We start from the raw sequence: 27,664 nt of genomic DNA on the forward strand, positions 1-27,664 counted from the left end.
TAAGTAGTGAGCAATGTTCAATAATTGTGTCACTTTCTTTCAAATTCATTTAGTTTTTTTAAAAACTGACAGATAAAATTATACATATTTATCATGTACAATATGATGCCTTGAAGAACATATACACTGTGGGATGATTAAATCTAGCTGATTAACATATGCGCATCTCACAGTTATCATTTTTGTGGGAGAACGTTTAACATCCATTCTCCTAGCATTTTTCACAAATACAATATGTCATCATTAACTATAGTCACCATTCTGTAAAATAGATCTTTAGGACTTACCCCCCATTTAAATAAAATGTTATATCCTTTGACCAGGATCTTCCCAACCCTGCACCCGCTAACTGCTCCAACCTCTAGTAACCACCTTTCAACTCTCTACTTCTCTGACTTCAACTTTTCAGATTGTACATATAAGTGAGATCATGCTATATTTGTCTTTCTGTGTCTGACTTATTTCACATAATGTCCTCCAGGTTCATCCATGTTGTTGAAAATGGCACGATTTCCTTCTTTTTATGACTGAACAGTATTCTCTTGTGTATATAACCGTATTTTCTTTATTCATTCATCTATTGATAGATACTTAGGTTGATTCTATTCCTTGACTGTTTTGCCTCAATACACATGGGAGTGTGGAAAAAAAAAAAAGAAATGTGATAGCAGAGCTCTAAGAATTTTTAATTTCTGTTTTTAACTAATTTTTTTGTTAAATAAATGATACTGTTTGTGAATTCTTAATAAATATTAATTATAATCAATTCAGTATATGATAGAGTCATAACACTTATCATTTCCTTAAAGAAGCAGTCATTAATAATCTAAATCCAAGGTTAAGTTGCACAAATCATGTAACTCTCATAGCATAAATTTTTATTTGTGATTCTTAAAGATGCACCTTTAAAGATTTAGCCTTTTTTGTTCATCAGTGTCATGACAAGTGGGTAGCAAGGTGCCTGGTTAAGATCTAAGAAAAGCCACAGTTTTCAGGATGATCATTTATTTTTTGGGAGAGTGCCACTCAGGGCAGCTATGTATGTATGTGTTCAATAATACAAAATTCAGAAATGTCTAGATTCCTTGGTGGCATAGTAAGATATGAGAGCAACATAGCATCACATTATATAGTGAAATTTTCTTTCCTCCATGTATATTTTATCTTTCACTTTTATCATAAGCTGTGCTTTCTATTTTCAAGTATTTTGTTGTAGTTCAAATGAAACAGGTTTCCTTGAGAGAAATAACAAAATTGGATCCTTGATGCTTCTGATGGGTATAAATGATACCATTATTCAAGGTTTAAAAGAAATGATCTTTAAGCATAAAGCTGGGATTATTCAATCTGTTCTCACTATTCATCCATTTGCCTAATTAAATCTTGTCTGTAACAAAGTGCTTAGAAAAGAGAATTGCTTACAGAAGATATTTCTTTCTGAAAAATCATACAAACTGGACTCAAGTCATAGGTTAAACTGACTTATTCATTCAATGCATAATGAGAGGAGGGTGTCTTGCTACTTTACAACTGTGAGAGGCATGCAAATGCAAAAGAACATTTTGGTTAAAATATAGCATTTTAGGAACCAAAATAAGTCCAAGCGGGGATGAGGAAGTAGGGAGACTCCTGCACAGTTGCTTTCTGATGGTGCTAAATTCCACTGGAAATTGTACTTTTGGTGTGTACATGCAATATTCAAAGTTGAGTTTACACTTCTCTGTGGCAAATTACGTTCTATTTTTTAAGACACATTTATTCCACATTATGATCAAACTATTACATTTAGCAATCAACATCAAGGGTGCAAAAAAATGTGCATTAAAAACGTTCACTAGAATGCTTTACACAAAACAGAAACTAAAATAACCTGTTATACAATTAGTCACAAATATAATCCTTGAGATTTTGTCCCATACACATGAATATTGTCTAAAATACATCTTCTCTGACAGCAGCGAGGCCCTGTCACCATGTGCCTGGCTGAATTCACAACTGCATTGTAACCTATAGCTTCCTTGTCAGTTCACTGGCTTTCTTCTCCTGCTAATTAAGATCTTCTGCCACTGCCATAGCTACTGCTGCTACTGGAACCACCATGGCCACCTTGGTTTCCTGGTTGGCAAAGTATTGGCCTCCATGACCACAGGAGCCAGAGCTTCCGCCTCCAAAGTTTCCACCCTTCATTCATCCAAAATTTGAAGATTGACTCTTATCATTGCCAAAATTGTTGTAGCTTCCACTACTTCTGAAACTGCTTCCATTCTTACCAAATCCATGATAGTCATCCCCACTGCCACCATATCCACTACCACCACAGATGCCAAAAAAGCCATACAACCACTAAAGTTTCCTCCATGACCAAAGTTGTTATTCCTCCAAAACCACCTCCGTGACCACCACCAAAGCTTTTAGGACCCCTCTGACCTCTTCGACTGGGTGAGGCACTAGCCATCTCTTGCTCTGACAGGGCTTTTCTTACTTCACAGTTGTGGCCATTCACAGTAAGGTATTTCTGAATGACAGCCTTATTTATGGAGTCATGGTCATCAAAGGTTACAAAAGCAAAACCCCTTCTCTCGCCCCTGTCTCAGTTATGATTTCAATCACTTCACTTTCCCTGTACTGTTCAAAATAATCTCTTGAGCGCTGTCCCTCAGTGTCTTCTTTAATGCCATCCACAAAGATCTTTTTCAAAGTTAAGTGGTTACCTGGTCTTTGAGAATCTTCCCTTGAGACAGCTCTCTTTGTTTCCACAACTCTTCCTTTGTGGCCTTGCGTTCATGGCTACATCCACCTCCTCCGCAGTGGCATATGTGACAAACCCAAAGTCCCCAGAGCGCTGGGTGTTTGGGTGTCTCATTACCACACAGCCTGTGAGTGTTCCCCATCACTCCTCAGACTCTCATTAGCTTTTTTTTCAAAGCTCAACCCTCTGATGCAGAGCTTCTGCAGCTGTTCAGGCTCTTTCGAAAACTCTGACTTCGACATGACAACAGTGGCAAGGGAGACTTTAACGATGCTTTCTCGGCAGCGTCCATGGGCGAAAAGGGCAAATTACACTCTAATTAAGCCACTTTACATTTGCGAATTAGAAATTTTCAAAAGGCCGAAATTGTTTTTCTTTCAATTAGTGATTGTGCAGTTTTCTCTCCTTTTCATAGATGTAGCTGTGGAATTACTTAATTGCTGATGTTAGAAGCTCCGTTGTTGCATGAATTAATTAATTTCTGTTTAAAAAGCACATTATGTTTTTTGTCTTGCAGGCACTTTTCATGTCTGTCTTCTAAATACATGTGCCCTGGTGTCCCTGCTGTCATGAGCACCTTGCTGGCTAATATAAATGCTTTTTATGCTCACACAACAATTTCAACAAATGTACAGGTTTCTGCTTCAGATCGATTTGCTGCTACCAACTTTGGTGTAAGTATAATCTTTTAAACTTTAAAATTCCTAGTAGCTTATGGGAGTTACATTTCAAGAGACTTTGAACTTAAGATATTCTTGGAATCTTACCACAGAAAGGACATTTTAGGGAATAGCATAATGGGCTTCAGCTCAAAGTTCATTTGAAAACTTTTTAGTAAATTAACTTTGACATTCAATAGGAATTTTCATTAGATTGAATCTTCATATCTTAAAGGATCTTTTTCAATGAGGGAAAAACATACATTTTATAAGAGAATGCTGGGACTTTATAGGGAATTCTCAACGTATGCGAATTTGGTATTCAACATTTCAGATTCACTGTCTTGTAGATACAGTTCCCTAGTCAGTGTGAGCTTGGCTGCCTTCTCTGGAACATATTAGGCTCCATTTGCCCTTCCTATTGGTTCCTTCTGGTACTGATGGATAGTGGCACATCCTCTAAGTAAAACATAGTAGGTGTTTAAGGAGCCTAAGAAAAACAATCTGTGCCTAATTAAGGCCGTCCATCTGACATATGCAAAGACATCAAGAATGCATTGAAAAGTAGAAATTCAGGCTGGGCGCAGTGGCTCATGCCTGGAATCCCAGCACTTTGGGAGGCCGAGGCGGGTGGATCACAAGGTCAGGAGATCGAGACCATCCTGGCTAACACAGTGAAACCCCGTCTCTACGAAAAATACAAAAAATTAGCCAGGTGTGGTGGCAGACACCTGTAGTCCCAGCTACTCGGGAGCCTGAGGCAGGAGAATGGAGTGAACCTGGGAGGCGGAGCTTGCAGTGAGCCGAGGCCGCGCCACTGCACTCCAGCCTGGTGACAGAGCAAGACTCCGTCTCATAAAAAAGAAAAAACAAAGAAAAGTAGAAATTCAGGGAATCAAAGGAGCCCCAAGAATTCGTCTGTTGCATCTATCATTGTAACTTTCTCTACAAGTATACTGTAACTGAAATTGGCAAGACTGGAAATAGGATGTAAATTAAGAGTATTTCTAGTGAAGTCGTAAGAGTCAAAATTAAAAATTAGTGGAGATGGAGAACAGAGGATAGATACCAAAGTTTTTCAGGTCATAAAATCAACAGCCTCAATAGCATTTGGTATGTTTGGGGACATGGACAGAGAGGGAAGAAGATGCCTGGAACTATTCCCAGGTTTCTGGTCAGGGCAAATGGGTAGGCAGTAGCACTGTTCAGTAATCCTGTGAGACAGGTTTTTTGTTCTCATTTTTTTTTTCATGGAGGAAACTAAGATCAATTGTGGGAAAATGATTTTTCATGGCACCATATTGTTTCCACTGTACTTCCAATTTAGTTCACTGAATATATTTTTGTTACAGAGTATATTGTTTAGAACTCAAATTTTGAGTTATGTGTCATAGAAAAGAAACAGTTGAGACACAGCAAATAAAAGGGCGAAAGAAAACACAGTAGGGAAAAAGATGTGTTCCTGTGTTTACTCTTTTTCTGTCCTTTTCCTCTAAGAGAGAAGTGCACGTGAGGTGTATGAAGTGAATTAGAATAATCAAAGGAAACTAAAATTGCTATTTAATGCCAAATCAAATAAAATGCCAGTAAAGACTACTCTTTGGGTTAGGAGTTACGGAGTTTCTGTTTTTATTGAAATTTAGCATGTCACTTTGGTCATAAAAGCCTCAGTTCCTCAACACGTTCAGTGAAGAAGATAATTCTTACTTTAACATGTTTCTCAAGTTTAAAATAATGATAAAATGAGATACAAGATGGCAAGCCAGTTGATAAAAGTTAAAAGTGTCATTGCATAAAATATGAGGATTTTGTCTTTCCTGCCTTACCTACAGTGTAACCTACAGTATCAGCTACTTTTGTTAGACAGATTGACTCTTGCAGAAGCTGGAACCAAAGAACGCTCCCTAACCAGCTCAACGAACTCCTGTTGTTACCAAATACCAGATCATAGAACAGTTTTGTTATAAAAACCTCATCTTAGTAACAGCACATGTCGTCTTGGGATTTTCACCTATGATGTAAAACATTCTGTGCTATGAAATTGTTTTGCTTCTAATATTCCGTCTGTGTATATTGTGAAGAATAAGTCAACATCGTGGAACATTGAGCCTTTCTCCCTCTGAGAAAGATGTGTGTAAGCGATTAATATCCACCATAAAAACTACCTGGAGGAAAATTAGATAACATGCTCCTTTTCTTCCTGCTGCCCCAAAGAAGAGAGAGCAGATTGATTTCAGCACATTTTAGTATTTCAGTGGCAATGTAGTTATAACAAACTTCATTTTGTAAATCCAATAACTTATTATAGAATAGGACCAAAAGAAAGAGAAATGTTTCTTCAAACTACATCATGAAAAATTGGTGATTTGGTATGTAAATTTGACTATATTTTTCTAGCTATTGAAAATAATGCCATTTGATGAGTAAAATATACTGAAGTATATATCCTGCCTCTACATTGGAGCCTCAGGTTTTTATTCACCTAACTATTAAAGCTGATTCTGTCATCTGGGACTCAATGACAATTATATGCTCCCTTCTTGATCCTTTTCAAAGGTACATAACCCACACATTTTGAGACTCCAAAAAATAAACCAGTGGAAAAAGCTTTCTTACCTATGAGAATTGTAAAACAAGTCTTTAAGAAAACCATTACACATTTAGACCTTTTCATGTATAAATCTTATTTGAAATCATGATGTGGATGAAACATGTTCAAAAATAAAGTGAAAAGGACAGAACCCTTGGGTGTACAGAAGAGATGCAAGCAAAGTTTATCCAGGAAACTGGCTAGACCAATTGGATGACAATGATTTTTTTTAAATGTGATTTTATCTCACCACTGCGCTCCAGCCTGGGAGACAGAATGAGACCCTGTCTCTAAAAAAAAAAAAGTGATAATGTAAAAGATAAGGTAAACGATTTTGGGAAAGGGGTAGTATATAATATCATTAACTGTCATAGAGAGTTCAAGTAAAATGGAGAATGAAATTAACCCACTGAATTTGGCAAGCAGAAGATCATCAGTCAGTGAAGCAATTGTGGTTGAAGCCTGATTTCATGAAGTTTGTTCAGTGAATGGCATAGAACAAGCTTGTCCAACCCATGGCCTGTGGGCCACATGCAGCCCAGCGTGGCTTTGAATATAGCCCAACACAAATTCGTAAACTTTCTTAAAACATTATGAGACTTATGCATGATATTTTTATTGCTCACCAGCTACCATTAGTGTTAGTGTATTTTATGTGTGGCCTGAGACAATTCTTCTTCTTCCAAAGAAGCCAAAATATTGAATATCGCTGGCATAGAAGCACAGTGATATAAATTAAAGCTCAATTATTCACTAAAATATGATACAGTCATTCAAAATCAGGTTTTTATGGAAGAGGTTCTATAATTGAGCAACACCCATGATATAATGATAAATGAAAAAAGTATGCTAAAAAACTCTCTATGCAATTTAATTCCAACACTGAAAACACACACACACACATACACACACTCACACACACACATACAGGTTTAGAGATGAGACTGGAAGGAAATGTGCTAAAATACCAATGATATAGCCACCTGGTTGGATTATAGCTGACATTTTGTTGGTTTTGTTTTGTATTAATCTTTATACAACAGTCTTTTTGTTTTTATTATACTTTAAGTTCTGGGGTACGTGTGCACAACGTGCAGGTTTGTTACATAGGTTTACTTGTGCCATGTTGGTTTGCTACACCCGTCAACTCATCATTTACATTAGGTATTTCTCCTAATGCTGTCCCTCCCCTAGCCCCCAACCCCCGACAGGCCCCAGGGTGTGATGTTCCCCTCTCTGTGTCCATGTGCTCTCATTGTTCAACTCCCACTTATGAGTGAGAACATGTGGTGTTTGGTTTTCTCTTCTTGTGTTACTTTGCTGAGAATGATGTCTAAAATTTTTTATAAAATACCTTAAGTCTGTATTAACTTTATAACAAAATTCTGAAAGAAAGGTTGAAATTGGGTGAGGAAATAGACTATTCTTTCAAGGAACTTAAGTGAGAAGATAAAAAGAGAGATTGGGCAAGAGTAAGAAGGTTTTTCCATATAAAAAGAGACTTTATTTTTATTCTCTGCTTGGGTAGGGATTTTTAAACTATTTAATAAGGTAAATATAAACATGTTTATAGTGTTAGGAAAGGAGTTAGTTGCAAGAGTGAGGTTGCGAATTTCTCAGATGGGAGAATAAGTGACTATAAGTACTATCTCAGAGGAAAGGAAGGAAGTGTAGTCATGAGGGCAGAAGGAGAGGCTAGCCTTTAGCACAAGAAAGGACAAGCTCTGCTCTGAAATTCGAGGAAATAGTGTGAGAGTACTTGCAGAGAACACTAAGCTTTTGATATAGAAGTGAAAAGTTGGGGTAGTTGTACCTTATTTTTAGTCCTTCTTTAAAGTTGTCTGGAAGGCCAAGAATTGCTCATTTACAAAACAAGGGCTGTGAAATGGTTGCAGAGGGGAAGAGGGTGGTAAAAGTTTGGATAAGCTACTGAGGGGAATACAAAAAAGAATGTTTCAGGGACATGTAAAAAAAAATTCTTAGTAAAGCTAAAAGTGTCATTTGCTGTTGGGCACTATAAATTTGTTGTCACAATTCTTGTCACCGTGAGACTTTCTTAGGGTGTGTCAGCATTCTGACGCTGATCTATGAGGAGATATAGCCGATTGTTGGATTGACTCTAGGCTGAAATTTTGCAGAAAAGAGGCCATGGGAAGGTAAGGAAATTCATATAAAGATAATGGGGTGAAGGTAAAGTGATTTGCCGTTAGCTCTAGTTTTTGGTAAGTGGAACCATGAGAAGCATGATGGATAGCAAGAGAGAAGGAGGGGAGAAGTGAGGAAAGGGACAGAGAAAGTGGAGGAGAGAAAACAGGCAGAGACAGAGGATTGTAGGAGGAACGTATTAATAGCACCTTTCAGTTAACATTTGGAAAGGGAAGTCTCAGGTCCAAAAGGTAACTCAGGGAGTAGATTGTTGAAAATTGATTGTAGAATAGTGGTATGCTACAGCTGGCTGGTACCTGCTCATGAGAACTGATTGGTAAATTTTCAGGAATATTGCAAGCTGGTTGTTAAACACAGCCATCCTTGAAATTGGACATATTAAAAGTATTTATAACATTAAAGTTAGCAAATGCTAAAAATCAAGGCTTTTTGCTTTCAGAGAGCCACTTTACCAGCACATCACTGAGTGTAAACGCTATTTGGAGTCCAGACAAATAACTTTATTAGATAAAGTGTCTCTATGTGTGTTGAAGGCACTCATGGGTTGATCAGGAGTTGAAAAGGAACAAAGCTCCATGAGGTGGGAAGCAGTCAATATTTTAATTTTGAAGGTGAAATTTCCTAAAGAGGAAATATATTTAGTGAATTATCTTGAAATACAAGTATCAAATAAATCAATAGTAAAATTGATATTTTTGAGCTTTTTTTTAACTTGAATATATACATGCTCAATGTATATAACCAAGTATAAGTGATATTTTTATTGACTAACCAACCTTATAATATTTTCTTTCAGGACATTTTTGGCTGCATTTTCTTTGATCACTTCATATGACAAAAAAATGAAATATTATTTTTATAATTTTCTTTTACTTAGCAGAGTTGACTTTTTTAAATGAACACCTTAGAAGAGTTTGTTTCACTTTCACAATGCCACATGCATTTTAGTAATTTTCACAAAATTTGGGAAAACACCAATTTTTTTTTATATGTGATGTAAAAGCAAAAATTACAGCTGACAAAGTTGAACAGGCAAAGTGAACTTTATTCAAGGCTATCGCAATAGGGGAGAGAGGTCAGAGCTCAGTTAGAGCTCACTTCCACTGAAATGAAAGGCAGGACTAAAATAAGGAGAAAGTAGTGAAGGGTGATAGTGGAGAGGTTGATCAATGGGATGTAACCAGTGCACTGAGTAATTCTCAGTTTGCCATTTTTTCTTCTGTGATTAGGCCATCTTCGTTTGCTAATTACAGCCTTGGAAGTTAGGCTCCTATCTTCCCAAGGAGGGTCAGAGGTAGGAGTGCTCTCTCCTTGATGATTACATTTCAAAGGGAAGGCTCCCAAGTCTTTCAGGAAGACATTCTTGGATTATGAAACCAGCAAGAGGCTTTACAAAATATTTCCATGTGAAGGGGCAGAAAAAGAATTTACAGTTAAAAGTTTTCTAAATAAAATGCTTTAAGAAAACGGAGGTTGAGACCTAGAGTCAGGAAGAAGCCTGTCTAACCAGGCTGAGGGGAAGTTAAGGATGTCTTCATCAGTGAACAATAACATTTCAATGCTTTTCAAGTTTTCCTGTGAAGGGACTCTTTAAATATACTTTGAATTGGTGAAATTTATTAATTATTTTGTCATTGAAAGCATCATTTTAGTGGTATTCCATAATTGTATGATATTTCTCTTGGTATCAGAATTAATCTCAAATCAATAAGAGCTGTAAATGTATGTCCAGTATGTTCATATGTCTAAGACTAATTGAATTATTTTAAAATTATCAAAATTGCCTATGCATTACTTCTGTTTGAAATGTCTTTCTTAATGAATTGCTGTTTTTGGTATGATCTGGAAAAAAAGTATTACAATTTGCTTGTTGTGTTCTGAATTATTTTTATCTTATTCCCGAAAATTTTACAAAAATCTAAGATAGCATGAATACATGGCTAGCTTCTCCCAGGGATGCTGAAGCAGGTGAGGGCTGAGGAGCTTAAGCATCATTAGCTTCTGGTTAAATTCATCCCTGCTGTTGAAGCCAGACTTTGAGAAAGAAAGGAAGAAAATAATGAGAGAAGCTGAGAGTGAAGCAGAGGTTATCATACTCCTTCCTTACAAGAGCTTTTGCTTCCACAGTTCCCCAAATCCTGGTGGGAACTTCCTGAACGTGCACAGTCAGGGGAGCAACTGCCTCTTCCCCCTGCCCGTGGGCCAAATGCAGTCCACCAACTCACCAACTGGTTTTGTAAGGCCCATAAGCTAAGAATTTTTTTTTTAATATTTTCTAATGTTGAAAAAAAATTTTAAAGACTGTTATTTTGTGACACATTAAAACTACCTAAAATTCAAATTTTCACATTCATAAATCAAGTTTCACTGGAAAACAATCATGCCTATTAGTTTACATATTGTCTCTGGCAGCTACTGTGCTACAGTGTCAGACTGAATACTTGAGACAGGGTTGGCAAAGTGAAAAATATTTCCTAACTAGCCCTTTGTAGACAGTTTGCCAATCCCTGGTCTAGCTATTCTGGTCAACTAATTAAACCAAGTTGGGGTTTTTTTTGCTTGGATTTATCTTTTATTTATTTTTAAAAATTTATTTAAATTTCTAATTGGATACATAATAGTAGTACATATTTATGGGGTACAAGATAAATTTTGATACATGCATACGATATGTAATGATAAAATCAGAATAACTGGAATATCTATCATCTCAAGCTTTTATCATTTCTTCATGTTGGGAGTTTTCCACTTCCACTCTTTTAGTTATTTTGAAACACACAACCAATTATTGTTAACTATAGTTGCCCTTTGTGTTACCAAACACTGGATCTTATTCTTTCTAACTGTATTTGTGAACCTATTGTAATATTTATTATTATTTTTATTATTGATTTGCCCCTACTAGAGATATGTGGACCTTATTTAATAAAAAAACTGAATAATGTGGCAGTTTTAGATATTGTGCCATGTCCCTCGGGGAAACATTTTTTAATCACACAGTCTTTCGTTATTCCTCAAATCACACCCTACAGGCAGTAGGCCTCCTCTGCTCTGCAAAGGCAATCTCACTCTAGTTAAATAGAAATTGTTGTAAATAAAATGAAATTTCAGGCTGTCCTGCTGTTTAAAGAATCTCTGTAAAAATTCAATCAGCAGCGTACTTTTAATTTCACATCACCTGATGTTGTTCTGGATTCAGTGACAAGAAGCCCAGCAGTTTTCTTCACAGTTTTCTATTTTCCTTGAACATAAATTTTCCAGCTGGGCACCGAAGACTAGGTAGGGAAACCAAATGTGTGGATTGTATCAGTCAGAATTCTGTTCAACTGCATGAAACAGAAACTCACTAAATACATTTAACTTAATAAGATTTCCCCCTTTGCTCCCCAACCCATGGAAACTAAGTTCAGACGTAAGGAATTCAGAGCTGGTATAGCTACTCAGTATTGTGATATTTTAAAAGAGTGGGCAGTAGGGTTAGGATGGATGTAGGCAATCCTTTTTTTCTCCGTTCATTCTTTCCATTTTCATCTAATGGGCATGAAATAAGTGCTCTATCTTCTGGAGCCTATTAGAGTTTTAGGTGGAAAAAGGGAAGAAGCACAAAGGGCAAAAGTTAAAAAGTCTGAAAGGTATACCTAACAAAGAATTATACAGCAAACACTAATGTAATAAACACTACCTGCTAAGCACTCTTTTTAAATATTTCAAAACAGTAAGTTGTTGGTGGTATGGTAGCTGGGTCTATTTGATTTAATAAGCTGTCTACATCTCATTGGCCAAACCATGTCATGTGGTCATCCTCGGGGGAAAAGGGCTCTGAGAAGGTGAGCATTTCATATGGGCACATTTGACATACGACATTCTTTTAGTAAGAAGCAGTGGAAGAATGGATATTGGGCAGACAATCAGCACCATTTGCCCCAGTGAGTATAAGAGGGCCAATGATTTGGGCCATAGTATGGTTGATCAGTCACTTCAACCATCTTGATGATTTGTGCCAATCACAGAGATAACATGAGGCATCCAGAGATGTGATACGAATCGCACTCACTTTGATAACCATCTGAATGATTAACTTTACTGTGGCCTAAACTAATTATTTTAGTGGTTCTCTTTTTCTATCTGGATTGAGGGCCACCAACCCAAATGCATGGAAGTTGGAGAGTTAAGAAAGGGCTGCATAGTTCGCCTCATCCCCTGGGAAGGTATAATGGAGAGTGGCAGAGAAAGATCTAAGACGTTCAACTCATCTGTATTTTCTGTAGCTTTGCTGGGATAAAGGGTCTTAACCTGCCTAACCAGATTGCATGCTTCTGGAAGGCAGGACTTATTTCTCAGGCTCCTCTATTGCCTCCACAGAGGTTAACACAGAGATGATACTCGAATTTTCTTCACTGATGTATAAATCTGATGATGGCAGTTCATTCAGAAAATTGGAGTTTCAGCTTAGGAACAGTTTACCACCTCCTGTTAATATTCAGCTCACTCCATCAAGATCAGTGACTTATATACCCCATAAATCCACCTCCTATGTGAAACTACTGGGAAAAGTTTTCATTTTTGTCAATATCCTCCAAAGTGCAATTTGGTGTTTACAGAATATTAATGTTGGCAGGGATGTTTTATGTCATTTAATCTTACCTCTCCCATTTTTTTTTTTTACTTTTGATGAGAAAACTGCAATTCAGAATAGTGGAGTGTCTACCTCTAAGGTTCGCATGTGTGACTTTTGTGTTTTGATTTTGTTTTTATTTAATCCATCCAACTTTAACCATACACTTAATAAGAGAAAAACTCTTTATTCTCACCATCTTCAAATACTTCTGTGAAGAGGACAGTTCAACACTGATACTGCATCAAGTGGAAGCAACGGCAGTTTTTTGGCTGCATTTTTATACTAATTTTAGCACTAAATCATACACAGCCTTTAAAAGCAATTGATCCTTTCAGATTATAAAGTCTACATTTGCTTCCAAAAAGAAAATTTTTTTGAAATTGGTTTTGACAAAAACAACACCTGCTCCCACTTCCGTAGGAGGGAAAAGTGTAAAAAACTGTAATATATTGTCTGGAGAAGGGGCATGAAGTACAGGAATAAAAAGAAGAATGGGTTGCATTTTCTCTTGCTGATACGTTGTATTGTTGTGAATTATTCCACATAGAGAAATGTACTGGCAATTTATTTGTCTGATCTCTTTCTACCAAATGCAAGTCTCTAGATACTTTGTTAGAACAATTACACATTTCTCATTCATCATAGAGAGGAGGAAGTATGACTTATTGAAAAGAACATGAATTTGGTATCAAAGAGACCTGAGTTTGAATCACTGCTATGCCACATAGTAACTTTATGATCTTGGACAAGTCATTAATATATCTGATCCTTTCTATAAAATAGAGACAAAACTCAGAATTATTATGAGGCCTCTAGAGTGGTCATTTATTTCCATTCTCCTATTTTGTGTTTGCTTTGTACAGAGGGAAAAATTCATAAAACTACTGGACCAGTTGCATAACTCTCTGAGGATTGATCTGTCAAAGTATAGGGTATGTAGAAATTTACTTGCATAAAAGAAAACTGCTGTGTTTGGTTTAGATAATTTCTTGCTATGTAAAAATCACCCATCATGGAATAGAAAAATAAAAATATTGATCTCAGGTGCTGTCACCCTTAGAAATCATCCATTAGGTCTCCTTTGTTGTTCAGATTCTTTACCCTACATAGACTACAACAATACTCTGTGTGTGTGTGTGCGCGCGCACATGCAGCTTTAATTTTGTAATTTCTAAAATAGCCATCAGATTCAATGACCCTCAGCTAATTCATGAAGTAGACTATGGCCCAGTCCTCATTCTGAAAGCTCATCGTTTGTTAGTGAAATATTCCGCTGATACTTCCTCAATTTCTGAGCTTCCTACTTAATTTACTGCTTCATTCTCTTTCCTCCTGGATTAGGGTACCAAGAGTACCATGTGCTCTTGCAAAGTTGTACAGAATTCATTGTCAACAATTCTACATATCACCTCCTGGGGAAACACATACACATACCACAAATATATTCATGTATATATGTGATAAATATACACACATATAATTTTAGTTACAAAATATTTTAGTTACAAAAATTTAGTTACAAATTTTAGTTACAAAATGTCTATGATGATAACTAATACATGCTCTTATATCTTACATTCTTTAACAATTTATCCTATACATCTTTTCTTATTTGAACTTATCTATCTCCTATGCATTCATTTTTTATTAGTCTCTTATTGACAGATACTTTAATTGCATGCTTATGGAAGTTATAATACCAAATTTAATTTGGTATTATTTCATATTGGTTATTTCATGTTGGGTCTGGGGCCAACATAATGAGAAGAGGACAACCATTAAGCTATTGGGAGAGATATTTGGGGGCAACAAGGGCCTGAAGTCACCTCATCATAGGCATACTAACCCTGTTCAAGTTCATGAATATCTCATAATTAGCTGTGGGTTTCCTAATGGCTCTTTAGAAAAGCATGTTAATAGGTGAAATTGACCAAAGTAAAAATTCTTTCTTAGTTCAAACATTTCATAATTATAACTTTTCATTCCTTCAAATTATGAACATCTGTATTTTCAAATGATACTTCTCATCAAATCTTGCTAAAAGAAACCTTTTATTAAAATCCATAGTGTTTCAGGAAAGACTATATGATGCAAACTTATTTTTTTAACTTTTAAAGTTTTTTGTGACTAAAAGTAAATGCAGCACATGTATAATTTCTGAAGTATTTTTTATAAAAATACTTATCTTGAGAAAATCATGAAAAATTTTTCCTATGTATGCTACACTTCTTCCTTTTAGTAGCAAGACTATTTTAGAAGCAAGCATTAATAACATCATAACATTTTAATAATGATATTGTTTTGCATTTATTGCATTGTAACTATAAATAGAAGAGTGCAGCTTTCCAAAAGTATAAAAATATAATATTTCCAAATTGTTTATATTCTATAATGTTTTATGATAAAAATGTTTTAAGAATACTTTAGGGGTATTTTAAAAATTGTATACAGTTTACTTTCCAATTTCTTTTATGAGAAGCTAATTTTAGTTTATTTTCCCACTGGAGATTTACTACTGACGACCTTATCCATTTTCTGTTTCCTGATTAACCAGGAAAACTTTCCTGCAAGCAATACTGAAAGACTGCAAGACCTGAAATCAACTGTTGACCTGTTAACAAGTATCACCTTTTTTAGGATGAAGGTATCTCATTTTATTTCTGTCACTGTTTTGGTGTGACATAGAATACATTCATCCCCTGGTAAAGTGTTGCTTTACCCTCCTCTTGATCAAGTACTGTGTCAACCCCATCGATTAAGCTGTACTATCTTTGCCTGAACTCAATGAATCTTCCAATATAAGGTATAGTGAAGAAGAGATTATCCTAGACATTTAAAATACTCTGATACATTTGGCTCTAATTTAGTTCTCAGTCAAATCTGTCTTAGATAGAGCTCTCTAGTAAGTGGATGTGGCACTTAAAAAATTTCCAAAGAATGTTAAATGGAAATGGACTTCACTTCTAATTTTAGTTTTAACTTAGATGTTTTGCTGACTTTTTTGCTACAAGAAAGTGGCTTACTCTTTTAAGTTTACCACAATTGTGGCAACTTCCATTTTCAGCACTAGGAATGTCTGTGTAGGAATATATTTGATCACCTATCTATTGGTATCATTGGCTAGGCCCTACAAACCAGGGATTTCTTAGATATATCATTTCTGCTTTAATTGCAAGTTCTCTGCAGTCATAGTTCTGGCCTGCAGTGCAACTTATGTGAAGCATTTTCAGAAACTACTTGCCAGGCTATGGGCTAAAATATATGCTTTTTGAAAGAGAGTATTGCGATGCTTATTCAGAAAATTCCTAAATAGAGACAATTTTTTTTCTTTGCATTTGCCCATAATTTTTTTCACTAGAACCTCTAAAAGTGGCATTTTGTAATGAAAGAGAGACACGAAGGGAAACCATACTATATCAGTGCTCATTTAGATTCTTTAAAGTTGAATTAAAATTCATTTGGTTTAAAATCAGGCTAACTAGGTGACTAGGATAAATAGAATTTACATCAGTTCTAATCTACTGTCAGTAGCTACTGGAACAATGTGCAGATAATGATGGCAAGACCCAATCAAGTTGACTTAGATTGACAGGTGACATCTGCCATTGACACTGAGGAGTGAGGAATGGGAGTGAGGGTGGGGCGTGCCAGCACAGTGCTACCCATCTGCCATGCCTCCTTGATTAAAAACACTATCTCCTTAAACTTGTAACTACTCTTCCCCAACCCTCACTACCAGCTGATGACTTCGCTCCCTATTTCAATGAAAAAAAAAAAAAATACGAGGAAAGAAAGAGGAGCATCCTCAAGCTCCAATCACACACTCCCACCACCTACCCCAGTAGGTACTTCCTTGCATGTGTCCACATATTCTTTCTTTTTTACTATTGATAAGCCATCTGTTTTCTTAGAAAATGTGGTCTCTTCTACTTGTGCAATTGATTTTGTCTTCTCTTGTGCACTAAAATACTGGTCCAGCAATCCTCTCCATTTTCCTGAATTGTCAGCTTTCCCCTATGTACGTGCTATTGATTTTACAGTCTTCAAAATGCCACTTGGCTTCACTTTCTTTTATAGCTACTACCCCAGTTCATTTCCCTTAATAGCAAAAGTCCTTGAAATTGTCATCCATACATTTCCTTCCAGTTAATTTCCTCATATTATCCTTTGAACAAATTTTCTTCTCCTGTTATCCTTTTTTCTCATTGCAGAGAGTAAAAATCACTCTTTTGTTGCACAGTCCTATTAGTTTTGATAAACGTGTAGTTATATAACCACCAGAGCAATAAGATATAGAACAGTTCCATGAGCCTACACAATTCCCTTGTGCTACACCATTGTTGTCAACCCTTCTCCCACATGCTGGTAACCACTGATTTGTTCTTTGCCTATAGCTTTGCCTTTCCTAGAACATCATGTAAATGAAATTGTACACAATGTACCATAACACAACAGAGATTCATTGGTGTTGAGTGTATCAACAATCCACTACTGTTAATTGCTAAGTAGTAATTCTTTGTTATATATGTACTACCAATTTATCCATTCCCTCACTGACAGATATCTGAGTTATTTCCAATTTTGGTTTATTACAAATAAAACTATTTTAAATAAGCGTGGGATTATAGTTGTAAACATACATTTTTATGTTCCTTGGGTTAAATCCTCAGCAGCAGCGTGTGAAAGTCCCAATTCTTCTACATCCTCTAGCAAAACTCTTGGGATTTTCCATGTTATGTATGTATGTATGTATGTATTCTAGTAGAAGTGATGTTGCATTATCTTAATGTATTAATTTTATTGGTCTACAAATTAATAATATTGAGAATTTTGGGGGGTTGACTTGCTATCTGAATATCTTCTTTTGTGAAGAATGTTGAAATTTTTACCCATATTTGTTAGCTGGCTTTCTTACTATTAAGGGCAATTTAATTTTAATTATTTTAAATTGATAGATCAAATTGCATGTATTTGTTGTGTACAACATATTGTTTTAAAATATATATACATTGCAGGATGGCTAAATCTAGCTAATTAACATATGCATTACCTCACAAAGTTATCATTTTTGTGAGGAGAATATTTAAAATCTACTTTCTTGCATTTTTCAAGAATACAATAGTCTTGAGTTTTGAGAGTTTTTATATGTTTTGGATACATTTTTTTTGGCAGATATGTGATTTGCTATTATTTTTGCCTTGTTTGTGCCTTGTCTTTTAATTGTCTTTAAAATATATTATATAGCAAGTTTTAAATTTTGGTCTACTTTATCATTTTTTTTTTCTAATTATGGATAATGCTCTTGGTTAAACCAACATCACAAAGAGGTTTTTTGGTGTGTTTCTTCTGAAAGATTGGTTTTACCTTTTATATTTGGGCATATGTTTTATTTAGAATTTTGGGGATTTTTTTGGTGGTTGTTTTTGTTTGGTATAAGGTATAAAGTGTGAATCAAGGATAACATTTTACATATTTATGTTTAAGAGTTCCAGCAGCATTTATTAGAAAGATTTTCTTTTCTCCATTAAATTGTTTTTGGTATTATTATAAAAAATTAAATTGACCATATATGTATGGGTCTATTTCTGAACTCTCTATACTGTTCAGTTGTTTGTACATCCACCACTACCATCCTATCTTGATTACTGTGACCTCATAGCAAATCATAAAAAAAAGATAATGTGCATCCCACCTCGTTTCTTTATTTTTCACAGTTGTATAGGTGATTATCATTCTTTCTAGGATTTTAATTGAGATTTCATTTCATCTATAGATCAATCTGGAGAGAACTGACATTTTAACAATATTAAAACTTCAACTCTGTCCTTAGTTTTTGGCCACACTGCAATCAGACTTTTACTCTCTCACTTCCCAAAAATAAGTTGTCAACATCGCATGTTATATTTCCCTCTTATACCATTAGTTCTTGTGGGGGTGGGCGGGGGCTCTCTACTGCTTTATTCTTTCTCATTTGTCTGTTGTCACAGATTTAGAATTATGTAAGATTTAACCGGATTTATTTCTTGGACCTCTTCTCTTCACCATCCATACTCAACCAGTGTTGTTTCTTTACATTCTTCTGTAAGATAATAATTTCCAAATTTATATCTCTAACCAGAACTTTTCCACAACTGTAGATTCATTTTTCCAAATACCTTCTTGAAATTCATGTATATGCCTAATAGGCTTCTTAAACTGTTCAGAATTGAGCTCCTGAGCTCCCATCCACAGTTTTTCCCATTTAAATTGAAGTCACCTCCCTTATAACAGTTGCTCAGGCTAAAATACTGGGGACAACTGGAGTCAGTTCTCACACAAGTCATCCAGTCTGTCAGCAAATCCTGTTTGCTCTTTTTTTCTAAAATTTACTGGAATATGATTTCTTCTAATAATTTATAATCCTACCACCTTGATCAAGCATCATCTTCTCTAGACTAAATTTTAACATTATTCTCATAATTGGTCTTTCTATTTTTTTCATAGCCCACTTTAAGGCAGCATAAGGGAGCCTTATAAAGATAGTTATTTTGCTAAAATTACACCATTTTGCTCTTATGCTTAAACTATCCAATTCCTTCCCACCTCACTAAAAGCTAAGATTCTTATAATCGTCTATATGTAGTTTCCCCTTGTTCTCACCCTACATCTTCGTTTACCATTGCTGTTTATTGTATTAGTTCTATTCCATTGAAACACTTCCTATCCTTCTTCTGTTTTACGTTTCAACATGCATCATCATGTAATGTATCTTATATATTTATTTTGTTTATTATCTACTTGAACTTAAGCCCATGAGGAAAGGGATTTTTATTTCTATCGTTCATTGCTGTATCACCATTATCTGGCATATAGAAAGCGATAAATATTTGTTGAGTGATGGAATGGAATGAAATCAAAGAATGCATGAACACTATTAACTGGTCACATTAAGTGTTTTTATTTGAGTGTTTATAACCATCATCATTTTCAATAAGTTTTTATATCAGAAAGTTGTAATGTTTACACATTTAAAACCACATGGTAAGAAGACATTTACTGAACATAGAAAAAGCAACTAAAAGTCTTTATGGAATATATATTTGAGTAGTTTATACTAGATTACAATGTGTTATTGTTGCATTTGAGAAAATGAGTGTCTGTCTTTGTCTGTCAGGTTCTGGAGCTGCAAAGCCCCCCAAAAGCAAGCATGGTGGTGAAAGACTGTGTAAGGGCTTGCCTGGATTCTACATACAAGTATATTTTTGACAATTGCCATGAACTCTACTCCCAGCTAATAGACCCGGTAAGAAAATATGTATGTCTTTTATAATCCCCACTTTTGTTTCTAATATCTGTTTCAATACATTTAGCATGAGAGTAAATAGAAAAGTATGTTCATTTAATTTCATATTAACTGCAAATTTGAAAATTTTCATATCTTTTCTTCACATTTGAATATCACCTTCTCATACATGAACTAATTCACTCCTTACAATAACTTTGTGTAGTAAAGGCACATATTGTTTAAGGTTTTAGCTGAAGAATCAGTTTCAGAAGAATGAAGAGATTTTCTCAAGGTCACACAGTGGGTAGGTGGAAGATTTGGGACTACACATTAGGATTCCAACTCTCGTTTCTATGTTCTTCCCCTAACTCACACTGCCTCCCATATCATTTTATTTCATTTATTTATTTTTTGAGAAGGATTCTCACTCTGTCACCCAGGCTGGAGTGCAGTGGCGCAATCTCAGCTCACTGCAACTTCTGCTTCCTGGGTTCAAGCAGTTCTTCTGCCTCAGGCTCCCCAGTTGCTGGGATTACAGACATGAGCCACCATGCCCAGTTATTTTTTTTTTATTATTTTTAGTAGAGACGGGGTTTCTCCATGTTAGCCAGGCTGGTCTCGAACTTCTGACCTCAGGTGATGCGCCCGCCTTGGCCTCCCAAAGTGCTGGGATTACAGGCATGAGTCACCACCCCTGGCCTATGTGTTAATTTATTAAGAAATATTTCAAAAACACAATTTAAATCAAAACCACAATGAGATACAATCTCACACCAGTAGTAATGGCTATTATTATTATTTTATTATTTTAAATTTTTATTTCCATAGGTTTTTGGGGAACAAGTGGTATTTGGTTATGTAAGTAAGTTCCTTAGTGGTGATTTCAGTGCACCCATCACCCAAGCAGTATACACTGAACCCAATTTGTAGTCTTTTATCCCTCACACCCCTCCAACCCTTTCCCCAGAGTCCTCAAAGTCCATTGTATCATTCTTATGCCTTTGCGTCCTCATAGCTTAGCTCCCACTTATGAGTGAGAACATACAATGTCTGGCTTTCTATTCCTGAATTACTTCACTTAGAATAATAGTCTTCAGTTCCATCTAGGTTCCTGTGAATGCCATTAGTTCATTCCTTTTTATGGCTGAGTAGTAGTATTCCATTATGTGGAGATATAGATATAGATATAGATATCATAGTTTCTTTATTCACTCATTGATTTATGGGCATTTAGGCTGATTCCATATTTTTGGAATTGTAAATTGTGCTGGTATAAACCTGCATGTGCAAGTATATTTTTTGTTCATGAACTTCTTTTCCTCTGGGTAGATACCCAGTAGTGAGTTTTCTGGATTAAATGGTAGTTCTACTCTTAGTTCTCTACGAGATCTCCACACTGTTTTCCAAAGTGGTTGTACTAGTTTACATTCCATCAGCAATGTAGAAGTATTCCCTTTTCACTGCATCCAAGACAACATCTTTTTTTTTTTTTTTTTTTTTTTTTACTGTTTTACTATGGCCATTCTTCCAGTAGTAATGTGGTATTGCATTGTGGTTTTGATTTGTATTTCCCTGATCATTAGTGATGTTGAGCATTTTTTCATGTATTTGTTGGTCATTTGTATATCTTCTTTTGAGAATTGTCTATTCATGTCCTTCACCCACTTTCTGATAATAATTTTTTCTTACTAATTTGTTTGAGTTTCTTGTAGATTCTGGATATTAGTCCTCTGACAGTTGTATAGATTGTGAAGATTTTCTCCCACTCTGTGGGTTGACTGCTTACTCTGCTGACTGTTCCTTTTGCTGTGCAGAAGCTTTTTAGTTTAATTAAATTCCACCTATTTATCTTTGTTTTTGTTGCATTTGTTTTTGGGTTCTTGGTCATTAAGTCTCTGGGTAAGCCAATGTCTAGAAGGGTTTTTCTGATGTTATCTTCTAGAATTTTTATAGTTTCAGGTCTTAGATTTAAGTTCCTTGATCTATCTTGAGTATATTTTTGTGTAAGATGAGAGATGAAGATCCAGTTTCATTTTCCTACGTGTGGCTTACCAATTATCCCAGCAGTATTTGTTGAATAGGGTATTCTTTCCCCACTTTATGTTTTTGTTTGCTTTGTTAAAGATCAGTTGGCTGTAAGTATGTGGGTTTATTTATGTGTTCTCTATTCTCTTCCATTGGTCTATGTGCCTGTTTTTATACCAGTACCATGCTGTTTTGGTGACTATGGCCTTATAGTATAGTTTGAAGTTAGGTAATGTGATGTCTCCAGATTTGTTCCTTTTGCTTAGTCTTGCTTTGGCTATGTGGGCTCTTTTTTGGTTCCATATAAATTTTAGGACTGTTTTTTCTAGTTCTGTGAAGAATTGTGGTGGCATTTTGATGGGAATTGCATTGAACGTATAGATTGCTGTTGGCAGTATGGTCATTTTCACAATATTGATTCTACACATCTATAAGCATGCAGAATGACTATTATTAAAACATCAAAAAACAATACATGCTGGTAAGGCTGCAGAAAAAAGGGAATGCTTATACACTGTTGGTGGGAATATAAATGTGTTCAGCCACTCTGGAAATCCGTATGGAGATTTCTCAAAAAACTTAAAACAGAACTACCGTTTGACCTAGCAATTCCATTACTGAGAATCTATACAAAAGAAGATCAGTTTTTCTACAACAAGATAAATGCACTCATGTATTCATCGCAGCACTATTCACAAAAGCAAAGACATGGAATCAATCTAGGTGCCCATCCGCGGTAGACTGGATAAAGAAAATGTGGTATATACATACCATAGCATACTATGTAGCCATAAAAAAAGAATGAAATAATGTCCTTTGCAGCAACATGGATACATCTGGAGGCCATTATCCTAAACAAAATAACACAGGAAAGGAAAACTAAATACTGCATAGTCTCATTTATAAGTGAGAGCTTATAAAGATGGGAACAATAGAAACTAGGCCTATTGGCAATGGGAGAAGGCTTAAAAAACTAACTGTTGGGTCCTATGTTCAGTACCTGGGTAAGGGGATCTGTCGTACCCCAAACCTCAGCATCACACAATATATTCACGTAACAAACCTACATATGTACCTCATGAATCTAAAATAAATGTTGAAATTATTTTTTAAAATTTCAGGAATACAAAAGAAAATATAGAAAGCAAATCAAACATGTATATGCTTACTACCAACTAGCTATAACCATATGTTGACATTTTCCAGTATTTCTCTGCTCTTGTTTAAAGACATTACACGTTACACATAAAATAGTATTTTGCTTTGTATTTCCCAATCCCATCCCACTCCTTTTTTGTCCTTTGGAGATGAACACTATTCTAATATTGGTGAGTTTGAAATATTTTCACATATGATCAATGAATGCTTGAGTTTTATGTTCTGTGAATTGCCTGTCAGTCTTTTGTGTGTGTTTCTCTTGGTTTGCTTGTCTATTGCTTATTAACTTATAGAAAAATCTAAAAATATTGTGGATACTAATCCTTTTTTGGTTATGTGGATTTCATAGATTACTTCCCCCTTGATGACACATCTTTTTTGTTATATTGAAGTTTTCTAATGCATACTATGACATATATAGCTATTACTTCTATAAAATTGACTTTTACAAATGTATTCTAGCTTGGGCAACCTTGGCAACATAGTGAGACCCTATCTCTACAATTTTTTTTAATTAGCTGGGTGTAGTGGTATGTGTCTATAGTCACACCTACTTAGGAGGTTAAGGTGATTAGAGTGAGCCCAGGAATTGGAAGTTAGAGTGAACTATGATAGCTCCCCTGCATTCCAGCCTTGGCGACACAGCAAAACCCTATCTCTATTTTTTTAAAAGAATGTGTCTACTGCCTATCCTTTCCTGAATAGTGTACTTGCTCCACTAGATATCAAAAATTGTGTGATTATCCATGAAACATTAAGTTTACTTGGGAGAGGCAAATTCTAGAAAGCAAATGTTAGATGAAGGCAAGTAAGACTCTTCCAAACTGAATTTTTAACTAGGTTTTATATAGTATGATATATTTCTGAGGTCACTGTTTTTTGTTTTTGTTTGCTTGTTTTTTGCTTTATAAGAAAACATATTAAGCTGAGTTTGGCATTGTATAAGCAAAACAATATATAACCACATACTTGTTCATAACTTCAGCTTATCAACTCTGTTAGATATGCTCTAGTTTTAAAACTTGGTCCTCCAGGATTACTAGGAGCTAAATTGGTTCTCAATTGTATTTCCCCGTGAGTAGTTTTCTAATGACTTTTCTTTGTCTAATCTCTGCTTTCCATCTTCCTCCCATAGGGCTCTTTCAATTCTTTTAAATTTTTCAACATCATTATCTTTATTTTACCTAAAGGCTAAGATTGAAACTTTTTATTGTACCATGTAATTACCCATGCATAACTTTTTTTTTTTTTTTTTTGACAAAGTTTTGCTCTGTCACCCAGACTGGAGTGCAGTGGCGCAATCTCGGCTCACTGCACCCTCTGCCTCTTGGGTTCAAGTGATTCTGCTGTCTCAGTCTCCTGAGTAACTGGGATTACAGAGGCCCACCACCTTGCCTGACTTACTTTGTATTTTTAGTAGAGACAGGGTTTTATCATGTTAACCAGGCTGGTCTCAAACTCCTGACTTTAGGGGATCCACCTGCCTCAGTCTCCCAAAGTGCTGAGATTACAGGCGTGAGCCACCACGCCTGTCCCCATGCATAACTTTACAATCAATCTTACTAGATTTCACCAGGTTCAGTTTCCTACTCCTCACTCCTGAACCAAACTGCTCTGCTCTGATGAGCCCTAAATTTTATAATTTCCATGAATCAGTCATCCTTTTTCACATCCCTGCATTTATGCATTTTGTTCTATATACCTAAAAAAACTCTCCCTCCTTCCCTGCTTTCATTAAAATCCAGCTCAGATATGATCTTTGTTAAAGAAAAACTTATTCATTACACCCATTACAGAATGGTAAGGCAGACTATTCAAAGAGGACTATTACAATAGTTACACAGGAAGGCTACCGCAATGGGATTTTATAGTGGAAAAGAGAAATTGGGCTCAACTGTGAATACCACAAGGAAAAGTGGGAATTTATAGCCAAGGAGCTGAGTTAAGGGGAGGGACTTAATGGATAGAAATTACTAAGAGGTAACATTTGAGGTAAGAGAGGATCCTGGCCAACAGATCTGATGGGATTCTTGCTGAAAGCAGACCAGGGTGATCAAATATCACCGGAAGCACTGTGGAGGAAGGAAACCTGATCAGATATCAAAGTGTGATCAGATATCAAGGATGAACAATTCTGGCTAAACTGAGAAGATTCTTGCTAAACTGGACAATGCAGAAACTAACATGGGAGCTCAAAAGTTGAGGTCTGGTTAAAAAGAGAGCTCAGAAGAGTTTGATCAAAGTTTGGTCAAAGAGAGAATCTTTATCATTTCCTCATCTACTAATTAATACTCAGTGGATGAATTAAACTGCCAAAGTAAAGTGGCATACCTTACTTGATGTCTTTCTAATACATAAATAATAATAACAACAATAATAAACAAACAGTTTATTTCTGTAAGAGAGCTTCGTAGGTAGTTCCCATAAAGCAAACATGCCCCTAACAAAAAGTAAATGAATTATGTCACATCAAAATAATCTAATATCACTTAATGTCTTCTGACTTGGCTTTCAGAAAAGATAATTACATGATTTTCTTACTAGTTTTATTTTTAGGTAGATAGATCTTAGATTTTATGTGAAATTTTGTCAATGTAGGGAATGCTTGGGGCTAAGCTTTAAATCTTGGAAAAACACTTTTTCATCAACATTGTTATTATTTGAAATTCGAAAGGAAGCATCCATTGGAGGTGAATTATTTAGGGGGCTAATACTCTCTAGAGCCCTTTTGAAGCCATCTAGGAATATTTCAAATGATTAAGCCTTGTCTCCCCTCAGTTGGCTGCAACTCCACGCTCCTAAGAATTCAAGTTAAGACCTTTTTGTCTTAACTTAGCGTACGTCTCACTTGTCTTCAAATTCTAATTATTTAATTCAAAATTAAATACCTTCATTTCAAAATGTATCAAGAATCAGACTACTTTTCACCAGATCCATGCTTCTACCCTGGCTCAGAACCATAATCATTGTTCACTTGGATTACTATGTAACTTCCTAAGAGAGCTCAATGTGTCTACCCCATCACCTTATGTTTATTCTCAACAGAGCAGCCAGAATTATTTTTTAAAAAAGGAAGTCAGATTATATCACTCTTCTGCACAGAATGTTCTAAGGCCTTTCATTTAAGTTAAATTCAAAGTCCTACAAAACTCCACATGATCTGGTCCATGTTACGCTTCTCATCCCTCTTACTCTAATTCTGTCCCCTCGCACATATCTCCATGTGACTGGAGAGTCAATGAAGAGTTGATGCGCAGGGAAGTAATGTGAACAATGCTTTACCCCTGCTTTTTATGACAGAGACAGAACTTAGGACAGTGCCGAGTAGGTGCTCACAAAAGCATTTGTTGAATGAATTGAGTAAATAAATAAACTGATTTTTCTCCAAATAATATGGTAAGAACTTACAGGTATATTTCAACTATGATAAACAAGATTGAATGAAATGCCCTATTCTGTGGTAGACTCTCAGTGCTTGCCTAAGGCCTCTTGCACTTACTCTGGGTCATGTGGCAGGATCCCAGATGATGAGATATGGGAAAGGTAAATGAAGGTCACTTCTAGTCCCAACCCATAAAAACATCTTGTCACCTGCAGTGCAATAGCCTGGAAGGATGCATATTCCAGATGGCAGAGCTGCCAGGTGGAGAAGGGCTGCCTAGTCAGCCCCAGACTTTGGACGTTTAAGAAATAATCTTTGATTGTATTAACTCACTGATATTTGGATATTTATTTGTTACCATAGCACAAGCTGGCTTATTTTGACTAAAAGAACTTCAACTCCTTTTCCAACCTGGCACCCCACTATTTAAAATATGTCCATGTTTATGTGACTATCCTATTTATAAATCTTGACCAGCTCCCCATTTACTCACAGGATGAAATCCAGACTCTCCCATTATCCACAGTGCCTCTAAGGTCTAAGCCCTGATTATCACTCCTGACTTCAACATCATCTCCACATTGCATTCCATGATTCAGTACATTAAACTCCATGGTGACTTTGCCCACCTTATATTTACCTGCCTGGAGTGTGCATCACTTCTCCAAACTTCCCTCCTAATGGCTAACCCCAGCTCAGCTAACCTTTTCAGAAAGCCTTTATAACCTCTTCTAGCTGGATTTGCTGTTTCAGTTCCCTGTTCTCGTAATACCCTGACAGGTCACCACCACTGCACTTATCATGGTGAATTTATTAGGTGCATCATGTGATATCAGTTTGACCTGTCTTCCCAGCTAAACTGTGAGTTTCATCTTTGTATTCCCATTGCCTGGTGGTATACCTGACTCTGAGTAGGGTTGATAAACAAAGTAATTATCTAGTAAAAATAACATTAAAAAAAAAAAGCAGTGCCTTAGTTACTTATTTATAGTATCCTTCAATGACTCTACATTAAAACCTATGGTAAGGAACATAATCTCTGATATTAAAACC

The 27,664-nt window shown here is 35.8% G+C and overlaps 1 protein-coding gene across 1 annotated transcript in view; it reads left to right on the top strand.

The window, feature by feature from the left end:
* LOC116272713 (protein unc-13 homolog C-like) overlaps positions 1-27,664 on the top strand; it is a 119,390-nt gene that overhangs the window by 23,963 nt on the left and 67,763 nt on the right. The window contains exons 4-7 of the mRNA XM_031661477.1: positions 3,267-3,423; positions 13,646-13,714; positions 15,337-15,426; positions 19,936-20,064. Of these exons, the coding sequence (XP_031517337.1) occupies positions 3,267-3,423; positions 13,646-13,714; positions 15,337-15,426; positions 19,936-20,064 (445 nt within the window). The remainder of the gene's footprint in view (positions 1-3,266; positions 3,424-13,645; positions 13,715-15,336; positions 15,427-19,935; positions 20,065-27,664) is intronic.

The sequence above is a fragment of the Papio anubis genome, unplaced genomic scaffold (assembly GCF_008728515.1).
Source record: "Papio anubis isolate 15944 unplaced genomic scaffold, Panubis1.0 scaffold172, whole genome shotgun sequence".
NCBI lineage: Eukaryota > Metazoa > Chordata > Mammalia > Primates > Cercopithecidae > Papio > Papio anubis.